The sequence below is a fragment of the Pungitius pungitius genome, chromosome 17 (genome assembly GCF_949316345.1).
Source record: "Pungitius pungitius chromosome 17, fPunPun2.1, whole genome shotgun sequence".
NCBI classification, from domain to species: Eukaryota; Metazoa; Chordata; class Actinopteri; order Perciformes; family Gasterosteidae; genus Pungitius; species Pungitius pungitius.
In genome coordinates this window covers 14,557,554-14,568,994 of record NC_084916.1, presented here as the reverse complement: position 1 = coordinate 14,568,994, position 11,441 = coordinate 14,557,554, and the positions used below count along the sequence as shown (strand labels likewise).

Below are 11,441 nucleotides of genomic sequence, written 5' to 3'. Positions count from 1 at the left end.
GTTGCGCTTCCTGTTCAGGTTTGGAACAAACGCCGCGCGCACGTGACAAGAGTTCTGATCCAGAACCACAAGGGAGCAGCGTTGTCCTTAAAGTGTGAAGAGAGTTTGTGTCCACTGAGCAGCCGGGTTCTTACTGTAGAGATGAGCTTCCCTCAAACAACTCTTTATACATAATATAGGATCCCAAACATCTGTAAACACACTTTACAGTTAGAAAAAGGTGGATTTTAAGTGTGTGAGATGATGTAAAATATCTGGAATTTTACTGTTAAGTCGAACCAGGAAGAACATCGATGCAGTTCCAACATCGCGAGACCCGTTATCTCCTGTTTACATCTTCGTGAACTGATTATTTTATGCTTTTTCCTTTTTGATCCTGAATGACCTTCCATGCCCTTGTCCTGGAGTGGGGGCTTGGTAGGGGGAAGGGGGGGGGGACAATTTCATTGCTTTTGCATGAGACACTTGTTGAGGTGGTGGACAACGTCGCACAACTTCCCTTTTGTGGAGGACACTTGCAACGACGACAGTAAGTCCTGAACTCCTCTTCGACCTGGAAACCCCCTTTTTTGGGGGGGGGGGGGGGGTTGGGGGGGGGGGGGCGCCGGGCCGGATGTCAGACCCGTTTGCTTACAAGTCCCCTGTGCTGGTGTGACCGTCCACCTCTAACCGGACCGGCCTGTCGGGCTGGTGAGAGACGCCGTCGCCACCGGCGTGCTGAGGGGAGGGGGGGGGACATACATCAGCTCACGCCGGCTAGCAGGTCCTCCTAATGTGTGAAATTGCTCATGTAGTTCGGACGTCTGTGTCATCGGGGACAGTGTTTTTTTTTTGTTTTTTTTTTGCAAAGCTCGTGTTTGCTGTTGGAGAGTGTGGGACGTCTTTTTGTGTTACTACACTTCTTTTTGTCTCCCCAAAATATGTGTTTGAAAATGGAGGTTAAACTTAGATTTTCTGGCCAAAATGAGCGTTTCAAGCTGCTTATGGTTTTAATAATAGTGAAAAGAAGGCCGTTTTTCGGATTTAATTTTTTTTTTAAATCAGGAGAAATAATACATTTGATTATCCAACATTTGTCTTTTTTCTTCCTTATTCCTTCAGTCATCTTGTGACCGCTGTTCTTAACCCCCCAGGTTGGACACCAGTGATTGAAGAGGACTGCAACAACACAAATTGAAATCTAAAAATTCTGGCTTAGGTTGTTACATGTAAGTTGTTTTTTTTTCCCCCTCTCTGACTATACCAAGCGGTTGCATCCATTACACTACCCACAATGCAACATGACCGTCTTCTAGGAGGAAAAAGGACAGATCGAGACAGAGAAACCCCACGTTGCGTTTGGCAGTGTCTCCCACGCAGAATCCCAGTATTGGAAAAATCCTCCGATTTGATCCTGCAGCGTGCGCCGTAACGGTGGAATTAACCACAAATTGGGGGGGGCGGGGGGTCATTTTAGCATCCAAACTTCTGGTAAGTCGGGCGGGAGGTGAGGCCCGGAGGCGGCCCCGATGGCGCGGCCGCAGGGCGGCGAGGGGGCACGGAGGAGGCCCGAGTCTGCTCAGCTGAGAGCAATGTCTCACCAAGGTACCAGAATTTCTTCATTAACGAAGACACACAGACATCAGAGGGCCTGGGGGGGGGGGGGTTGGGCTTTCGGGGGCGGTCTGCAAACAGAACCTTCCCTTCGGGGGCCGATGCGGCGACTCGCTCGATCCCAGACATGACAGCTTGTTTTTTTTCGGCGGCCCCCCCCCCTCGTAAATCATGGGTGTGACTCAGCGTCATAATCCTGCTGCTTCGCCCCCTCTCGGGGCTTCTCCTGCAAAAGGCCGCTCGGCTCCTGGAAGCCTGGAAAAAATTCTTTTCCTCCAACTTCACCTTTTTGTCTTTAATACATTTCTGTCATTGAAACTGCCGGGAAATGGAGGTTTTTTTTTTTTTGGTGGGTTTTTCATCCAACGAACTGTGACCCGAACCCGACATCTGCATCGGCCCCTCCGCACCTAAGTGCCGGGGCACACTCGGCAAAGCGTATTTGGGACACACACTTGCAGTCGGGGGGAGAGGAGCCCCCCCCCCCCCACCCCCCGGTGTGCAAAGTCAAACTCCCAATTGTCAATTAGCGAAGGCCAACACAGGCGGCAGGCTGGGGTGTGCGGAGCGGATCGGCCATCGTGGAGAACAAAGGCTTCAGTGAGCTCAGGGTCCTCGGATCAACACACACACACACACACACACAGACACACACTGTGTAAGTTAGAAGGAAAAGATGGCTCTGGGCCCAGCAGGACCTGTTTATCGCTCCAGACTGAGCAAAGACCATCAGCAAACATCCTCCCCGTTAAGTCTGGACAACTGCTCATAAACAAGTTTGCATCAGCACACACACACACACACACACACACACACACTCTCTCTCGGTCTTTCATTCTGTTGTATTCTAAATGTAATAAAGTTATTCCTCTTTTAAACTTATACTATGAGTAATAGCTCAAATGAAGAATACCTCAACAGCTTACTCACCATCCTCTATGTGGTAGGGATTGTTGACACAGCAGTGTGACGCACTCGTGATGTCTCAGTACGCCCAAACAACTACATCACATTTGGGAAATGCGGATTAAGACAAATAAGTTGGATTAGTGTGCAGCAACGTAACACATTTTATGCAGTTAGATAGGACACAAAAATGTATATTTGCATATTTACTATACAAAGTAATGACAAATCACTTTTTTCTCTCATGTACACTAGTTTCTGTTTATATCTCTGCTTTATTTAATGTTAATTTAATCTGTCTACTGTTTTGCCTCATTTATTACTAAATAGTACCAGGTCAGGCCATAAGCCACCCTCTTTATTCATTATCTGTAAATCCTTTTATGTATTATGATGCTTTCTGTTGCACTTCTGGTTGGATGCCAAACTGCATTTCGTTGCTGTGTACCTGTACACGTGTAATGACAATAAAGTGGAATCTAATCTAAAAATGTATCGTCAATCAAAACCTGGAGGACTACACTACCCACAATGCACCTGTTCTGAAAAGTGAAGCCGAAGCAGAAAGTTCTTTAAACTTGCACTATTTCTTTAAAAAAAAAAAATTGCTATTTTATTTTCATGAATAAAAACAACACAGAGGGCGAAGTCACTTTTAGGGTTTTTCATACAAAACATGTGTTAGTATTAACTACATCAAACTGACTTTCCCGCCACCTCAACCAATTACAACATTCAGGAGTTGCACCTGTTAATAGAAATGTCTTAAATATATTCAACAACAATCAAACAAATTGCAAAAAATATAATGAAGTACTTTATTTATAACAAGAATGTATGCAAGAATTACCCATAGATTTGAAAAGAAGAAAAGGAGTAATTAATTTAATGTAATATGTATAAAACATTTTTTTTGTTTTAATGCTTAAATACCCATTTAATTAAAAAAAGAAAAAGCTAAATACAAAACATGTAACGTAATACTATCACCAATATAATGGAAACTGAAATAGAAAAGCATATTGGCTACCATGTTGAAATGTAATAAAAAGTTATATTGCTATGATGAAAAAGTATGTCATAGTATTTGTATCCTTTGATGTTAACATACCTTGTAGGATAGGATTCACATACTATAGGAAATATAGAAGTATTTTGAATACGAGTTGTATATCACGGCTTAGAAGGACTTTTACCGTGAATAAATAAAACCCACCGGTGTCTGAGTGGATATATTCGTCACTTCCACATCTCACTAGACCCTTTGAACGAGAGTGAGCGGCGATAAACTCACCGACTGTGGAGCTTTTCCAGAGATGCTTCACGAGGAGACCTTTGCTCAAGCCGCCGTCGCCCCCCCCCCCCCCCCCCCCCGCCCGCCAGCTGCAGGGTCACATTGCTGCTTCATTGCTGTTTGCCCCGTGGCCCCGTGACCCCCACAGCATTCATTTGCACCTCGGTGAGGACCACTCCATCATCACCGCTCGGGGGCCCTGAAGCCTCTGTGTGGGCCCGACACACACACACACACACACACATCACACCGCTGACATCATGGGTTCTGGCCTCGGGTAAGAGCCGTAGAGTTTATTTTGGAAATTTGCTTTTTTTTGGGGGGGGGGGGTGCTCTTCTCAGTTTGTGCTCATTGCTGTATGAGCTGATTTATATAATATTAACTTCATGTATTTCAGAAACAATGCACCACAACCACCGCATGTTCGTTTTGGTACATTTGGAAAAAATACTGGAAAGATTTTCCCACGTAAATTTTAACACAAGCTGCTGATATAAAATAAGACGTTTTTTGTCCCTTCATGCATCATGTAAAGGCAAGGCACCAAAGGCATTTGCTTTATTTAAACCTTTACACATTGTTTGACTCCATTCACGATCATAATGTAGGCTTATTAAATTCAACCCCGGGTGTTGGCATTTTGTATTTGTTTTCAATACCTTTTAGACTTTCCCTCGCATGCAGATCCGAAAGGTGTCGGCCGTACGTCGCACCACGGCGCAGATTGTCACGGAGGGGCGCCAGCGATGGAAACGGACCCCGAACCCGTTTCTCATAACCGGACACCTCGTCACATTCAGGCGCGTGACAGCGAGGCACCGGTCCCTTAGCGTAGCGCCGCGAAAGCTGTTGTTTTGAGTCGGCTCGTACTGCAGGGCCAAAGGTTTTTATGAGCGAGGGTCACGACCTCCAAGGCTCCAAATGAGAATAAAAGAAAGGCGAATTGATGTTTTTCTTCTTGTTTTAACCACAGCGGCCGTTGTTTTTCCCTCAAACTAATGAGACTTTCTCAGTTAAGTGTTGACGTGCAAGGTGTTTTAGGCCTTGCGTCGAGAAAATAACAAAAGAGAACAAAACCATTTTCACAAGGCATCCAACAAACAAGACAGAATTTGAGAAAACGCACATTTTTAATTTATTATTAAATGACATAAATACAACTCAACAGTGAGTTCAAATACAAATAGATAGTTATGTACACGTGTCTGTGCATGGGGGAGGGGGGGGGGGTGGGGGGTGGGGGGGGATGCAGAAGGCACTTGTGTCTCTCAGTCCGAGCGTGGAACATTTATTGCAATCAGAAAAGGCACATTTATTTATATGTGGAAAACACTGGACGTTAATTTATTCTATTTACACACATATACACATGTTATGTTAGCAGAACCATGTTTCCTCTTATATATTTAAGAATAAAAACAAATAATATGAAAGGATTACTTAGTTGAGTTTGGTTGTATATATATATGAACATGTTATAGATGTGTCATAAGCATGTTGGGAATGGCTAAGAGCAGATGGGGAGTTCTGATCATGCAGCTGTTCTACGGTCTGCACCATGACATCGTTCATCATGGACAGAGATTGTCTTTCGAGTTCTGTCGCTGCACATCGACTGCTCAGCGTGACTCCAGCCCTGTACCTTTGTTTTTGTTGTTGTTGTTGTTTTTAATTAGAGGCCATGGAATGACTGAGCCGGGAGAATTCCTCGACGATGTCACGTGTCCCTCTTCTCCGGGGGGCTTCTCACTTTTTTTTTGTCTTTAGTCCCGCTTACCGAAGGCCTCTCCAGGCCAACAGAGCCCCCCCCCCCCTCCTCTCAGCTCAGTAGCTCTGAGCCACGGGCGCCCAGGACGCGGTCAGCCGGGCGATGGAGCTCTCGAACTGGGCCTCGCCGACCCCGACCCCGACCTCGCCCAGGCCGGGGTCGTACATGGAGGAAGGCGAGGAGACGGGCAGCGAGGAGGTCAAGCCGGTGTACGAGGAGCCCCTCAGGAACTGGGAGGTCAAACCTCCGGATATGGAGCCGGAGGCCGAGCCCGAGGGGGTGAGGGTGGTGCCGGCGACCGACCACAGGCTCGGGTACTGACTGTGGGCGAGAGACGGAGCCAGAGGGTTCTTGTTATTACAGCGGCACTCGCTGTTGTTTACTCAAAAAACGTATGGGGGGGGGGGGGGGGGTCTGAAGACGTCCAGAACGTCATGGAGTATTGTTGAGAATACAGCAATTCCGGAGCCTCGGGGGGGGTGGGGGGGGGCTTACCTGGAATTAGATGTGGAGTTGGTGGTGTGGGACAGAGTGCCCATGCCCGTGGAGTTGGGGATCTGAAGAGAAGACCAGCTGTCGTGGGAGGGCAGAGTCCCCGAAGTGTTGTCCATGTAGTTGTCTGAAAATGTCAAAAAAAAAAAAACAAACAAAAAATCATAAAATAAGCCAATTGGGTCGCGGCGCGTCCCCGCGAAGGCCGTGATCCAGTGGTGAGGACGAAAAGGGACGCCGAGGTGGGCCTGCGTCGTCAGGGGGGCAGGGGGGGGGGTTCTTACTTGTGCTGGAGGTGCGGTGGGGGTAGTGGCCGGGGTACGGGGCCGCCCTGTGGCTCCTCAGGCTGGAGTAGCGCTCGCAGTAGGAGCCGGAGGAGTGGCCCGCCGAGCCGCTGAACTGGGGGGGGCTGCTGCTGCTGGGGCAGATGGGACTCTGGCCCGGCAGGAACCAACCTCCGACTGTGGAAGTTAAAAAAAAAAAACGAAATCAAGTCAACCGGCAAAAACCCCCCCCCTCGCGATGCATTTACTGTTCACGGTTATTTAACTGACATGTTGGGTCAAGTGTAAATGAGGGAAACTCACGCTGAGAGTAGCCCGACTGTTGGCCGTCTGCGCTGTGATCGGGGAGGTCTTTGTGGTCACTCCTGTAATCAATAACATCATTAACTGTCAATATTAATGATCCCCAGCAGTCAGTGCCCGGACTTGATTCATTTGAGGAGTGTTGGACTTTTAGCCCGTCACCTCTCTTTGGCGTCCAAGAAGGCTTTGGCGAAGGGATTGTGCTTGATCTTCAGAGCGGTAATCTGCGGGGGAGGAAGCGACAGATGTGAGAAATTTCGAATTCAATACTCGAGACGAGACGAGTGTGCAAACGTGGATTTCATTCGGCGCCGCCTGACCTCTTCGTTCTGGTACGCGGTGACCGCGATGAACTGGGTTTCGGGGAAGGACTGGCTGCTGATCATCTTCTGGACGCCTCCGACCTTCACGATGTGTATCCTCGGCTCGTATTTGTGCAGAGAATTCAGCATGATCTGCAGACAAGAAGAAAGAACAATGTCACCAATTAACATCATGTTGGAGAGCAGGAACAAACAGCAGCTAATGGACTTCTATCCAATGTTTTCTTAAAAGAAGTGACTTTCACCTTCACCTAATTAATACTAGTAAATATTAGAAACCCTTTTTTTTAACCTCTTGCATGTCAAACAGCCTCCTCACCTGTCCGCCTCCGTTCAGTTTGTTGGAGAGCTTCACTTTGCTGAAGGACACGGGCGCTTTCATCCAGTGCGCCCCGAAGTTCGGGGAGTCCGGGTGGATGTAGACGCAGCTGGGGCTCTGGGGCTCCGGTTTGCCACCGGGCACCCACTCCCCGTTCACGTACTTCCACCGGTTGTTGTCCGCGGCCACGAAATCCAGCAGCACCGAGTACATGGCGTTGGGGTCCAGGCCGCTGACGCTGGCCCTGAGCACCGGAAACATCCTCCTGGAGAGATTTTAAAAAAAAGAAAACAACGAGGACGCAATGGGTAAGCATTTAATACGAGGCGTCTGTGTGCGTTTCACCGGGATTTCAAGCACATCATTTTTAATACAACTCGTTGACAGATCCAGTTTTCACTTGTCCCAAAGACCCGTGAGGCCCCAAGAGCGGCACCTTTCGACCGAGCACTAGCGCACGAGCCACAGTGGCGTCAAAATAAAATGATCTCTGCAGCTTAGGAAATGAATAACGTTAAAAAAAAAAGAGAACTTCACAAAACCCCGTGCGTAAAAACAGCGCGTAAATATGTTTGGTCTGTGCGCAAACGGCACCACTTTGGCACCTCGCGGCTGCTGGACCTACCTTCCGGTTTTAGTGACAATCATCTCGTTCGTCAACTCTTTGAACTTGTTCCACAGTTCCGCGTCATCCAGCGTCAGTTTAATATCCCTCTCGGACGCGTCGCCCTTCTCGCTGCCCTTCTGGAACTCGCTCTCCACGGCGCTGAGGAGATGCTCCAGGCGCTGGTCAGTGTTGGAAGAAGTCATTATTTCCCAGGAGAGCGGGTCGATCTAAAAATCCGAGGTGTGTCGCGCAGGGGCTCACAGAGACACCGCTGAGATGAGGAAGGCCCGAGGGATACTGCTTCCCGAACCTCGAGGCCTCATCCTTTAAAGGCCCCCGGGGACCTCATGGGGATACGGGGCGTGGCCTGTGCGCACACACACCTCGCCTCTTTGACCGGGTTCAACGTCTCTAAACGCAGCCCCCCCACACCCCCACACACCAGGTCACCATAATATAACTTTTTTTTTTTAAGAGTACATTTTTTTCCCCCCTGAACCAACTCTATCAAAACCAGAAACATTTCACAGCATTTATGGGAATCAAAATAATGCATATGCTATAGCGTTCGGATGGAACTTTTGGGTGAGTTACAGTCTGATAAATACAAATCTAATACAGCCTTTCTGCGGTTGGTGCTCGGCTCATTCGAGGCTCTGCCTTCAGACAAAAGAAGGGAAGCGAGGCCTCGGAGCCGTGCCTTTGAACTCAGTGGTATATTTGCAAATAGTGCTAATCTTTTGTCGTCTCAAATCCACATGTGTTTACTGAGTATGGGCCATTAGGGTCGACTATGTGTCCCCCCCCGTTGTGCCAAAGTGTGGACGGCACACCGGCGGTGGCCCCCGGGATTTGCATAATGGGCCTGCACGACTCCCTCTGATATTAAACGTTTTGCAGCCAGTCGGAGGCCGAGTCATGTGACTCAAAAGATCTCTATCCCGTTCTTAGTACACACAAATGTCGCCTTTCCTGAAGCGTGTCGTGCTTCTTCTTCTTCTTCTTCTTCTACTCGGCCACATGTCGGAGGGGAGGATTCTATTTAACGAGTCAACAGTTATTGAAAGAAGAGAGTCAGCATCCTGCTCTCATAATGAATCCCCGCTTTCCTTTCGAACTGAACTCGCACATAAGAGGCGATGAGATGTCGACATTTATTAAATAAGTCCGGTGAATAATAACGATGCCAACATCTTCATTTCTTCACTAAGCACAAAATAAGATTTTATAAACAAAACGTAAAAGTTATAATTGGTTTTTTTACCTTGCTCTGCATCAACATTAGACATCGACGCCTTTGTTAACAATGAAAAATATCACTGAAAGGGAACATTTTTTATGCCATCAGTTTATTTTGCTTTCAAACACATTCAACATATTATAATTCTATGTAAGTGAAATGTGTGATAAAGTTTTTTTTTATTATAATTTTCTAAATACTTGTCTCTATACTCAATTGGAAACTGTGAAAAGCAATTTTCCATTTTTTTTAACTATTTATTTAATTGAAAAAGATCGTTACTTATTCCTTTTCAGGGGAACAGTTTATAAAGAAAAAAAACACAATGAGTATTTGAGGAAATGTGCTTATATAAAGTATAAACATATGAACTCCACCTGCTGTATGATTAAAATCTAGCTTACACACAACTACTAAATAAAATATACTGCACATGGTAACGTATCAGTTGCTCACACTTATGCATCCCATCATCCCGTTGCGTTTGTGCATGTCGATACTCGTCGTGGTGAAACAGCGCTTTCTGTCGCTGTGTTCATTCCAACGCTCCCCGTTGATCCCGAGGGAAGGGCTCCGGCGTTTTTTCCCCGTCTCGGGCCTCCTCGCCTTTTTTTTCTCGCCTCCGAAATTTCCGCCGTCTGTGATGTACTTGGAATTGAGTGAGAGCTCTTTTGGAGCGCGACTCCCCTTTACTGCGCCACTTCCTCCGGCCTCCACGGAGGCCGTAAATTGCAAAGGGGGCTCTCTCACACCTTTCCATCCCCGTATCATTCAGCGGCCCCCTTCCCCCCCCCCCCCCCCCCTCCCCCCTCACTGTGTGTGTGTCTGTGTGTGTGTGTTTCTCCGCTTACGGAGGCCCGAGAGAAGGACACAGAGCGTTAAAAAAAAAAAAAAGCGGCTGCATACAGCACAGACCCCCCACTCCCCGACAGACAGTCACTCATAACTCCCGTGTGTTTGTCAGGTGTTGCCATGTGAGAATGATTAAAAGCACGAAGAAAAAAAACAACAACACGGAGCATCTCGCAGCAGTTTGACCCCCTCCCGGGGGGGGAGGCCAAACCCGAAGGGGGGGGGGGGGGGGGGGGGGGGGGGGGTTAAAGCGGCGCGGGCCTCGCTCTGGCATCGGCACACACGCACCTAGGTGAGAAATATGACAGAGGCCTGGTGCTTCACAAAGGGACACTTATAACCAAGCATATTTTCCAGAGGAGTTCGCCGGGCCTAAATAGGTAAACACCAGTAGGCGGGTGAGTCAGGCCTGGGAAGAAGAAAAAAAATCCTCACACACACACACACACACACACACAGTCTTTTTTTTTTTTTTTTTACTTTTATGAATTATGACATAAGCGGTGTTACTGAACAAAACAAACACAATAACCGAAGCTCCAAGGGACCCGAAGCGGAGGAAGGTCTCAGAGGATGCGAGCGGCCCGATGCGATGCAACGCGTCTAACGATGGGAACCTGATGATAAAGCGTTGTAGGGTAAACACGTCTAATCCAGGGAAGAATCAAACAAAGGGTTCACCAATTTCACCGCGACAAAGCTGAGGTCAGGTGGACACACACTCTGAAGCAGTCAAGGTGCTCAGGCCGAAGCGTGGCCACAGACCCACTGGGATTAAACGTGTGGGAGAGATGTTTCTATAGCAACCTCCTGAAAGCTTAACTTGGAAGTGTTTTTTCTAGGTGGGGTTTACAGACTTTACACTTTTTTTTCCATTTTTGTTTGTTAAGTGGATGAATCGTATATAACTGTTTTTCTTTTTTGTCTTCTCTACTTTTGTATTTTTTGCATTCTTGTTTCGGGATGTTTTTTTTGCGATTTATTTTCCAACTTTACTTCTTCATTTGATTTCTTCCTGACCATACACACAGATATGTGTGTGTCTGTGTGTGCTTATATACGTATATGTATATGTCGATTCAAAGGCCCAATAAAGATTTATTGAAACGTTAAAAGTTAAAAGCTGTTCGGCAGCAAAACTCCCATCGGTTTCCATCTGCATTTTTGTTGCATTGAATTAAGCTTCTCATTTGTGCGACTGTGTGTAGTTGTTGTTTCCCTGAAGGGTTTTTCTTAGTACGGGGCCAGAGGAAGTTTTTTGCTGTTAAGATTGAAAAGCTGGGAAGCTAAAACTTGCTATTAGTAAAAGTATTCATCCCAGGCTGTAAACACATTGTTTGCATTAACATTAAAGTATTATTGCTTGTTATTAAAATCAAAGCAAGTTCTCGTTGTAATCTGGTATAGTGCAGCTCATTAGGACATTTAATAGCATTGCATTGTAATCAGCATTTTTACA

The 11,441-nt window shown here is 47.0% G+C and overlaps 1 protein-coding gene across 1 annotated transcript; it reads right to left on the bottom strand.

Annotated features, from left to right (window-relative positions):
- Positions 1 to 5,618: 5,618 nt before the first annotated feature.
- tbxta (T-box transcription factor Ta) lies at positions 5,619 to 8,163 on the bottom strand. Its single transcript, XM_037474648.2, has 8 exons — positions 7,909 to 8,163; positions 7,284 to 7,548; positions 6,962 to 7,096; positions 6,804 to 6,865; positions 6,642 to 6,703; positions 6,339 to 6,515; positions 6,058 to 6,181; positions 5,619 to 5,883 (listed from the first exon to the last, which is right to left on the bottom strand). Exons 1-8 carry the CDS (start codon positions 8,091 to 8,093, stop codon positions 5,619 to 5,621), a joined length of 1,275 nt encoding a protein of 424 aa, XP_037330545.1. The 5' UTR covers positions 8,094 to 8,163.
- Between the last annotated feature and the right edge of the window lie 3,278 nt (positions 8,164 to 11,441).

What these genes read in the sequence shown, in the direction of transcription:
- tbxta (XM_037474648.2), bottom strand. Translation starts at nt 8,093, where the DNA reads ATGACTTCTTCCAACACTGACCAGCGCCTGGAGCATCTCCTCAGCGCC. An exon ending in ATTGTCACTAAAACCGGAAG is followed by an intron (nt 7,549 to 7,908) that starts GTAGGTCCAGCA and finishes AAATCTCTCCAG; the next exon opens with GAGGATGTTTCCGGTGCTCA. An exon ending in CCACCGCACCTCCAGCACAA is followed by an intron (nt 6,182 to 6,338) that starts GTAAGAACCCCC and finishes TGACATTTTCAG; the next exon opens with ACAACTACATGGACAACACT.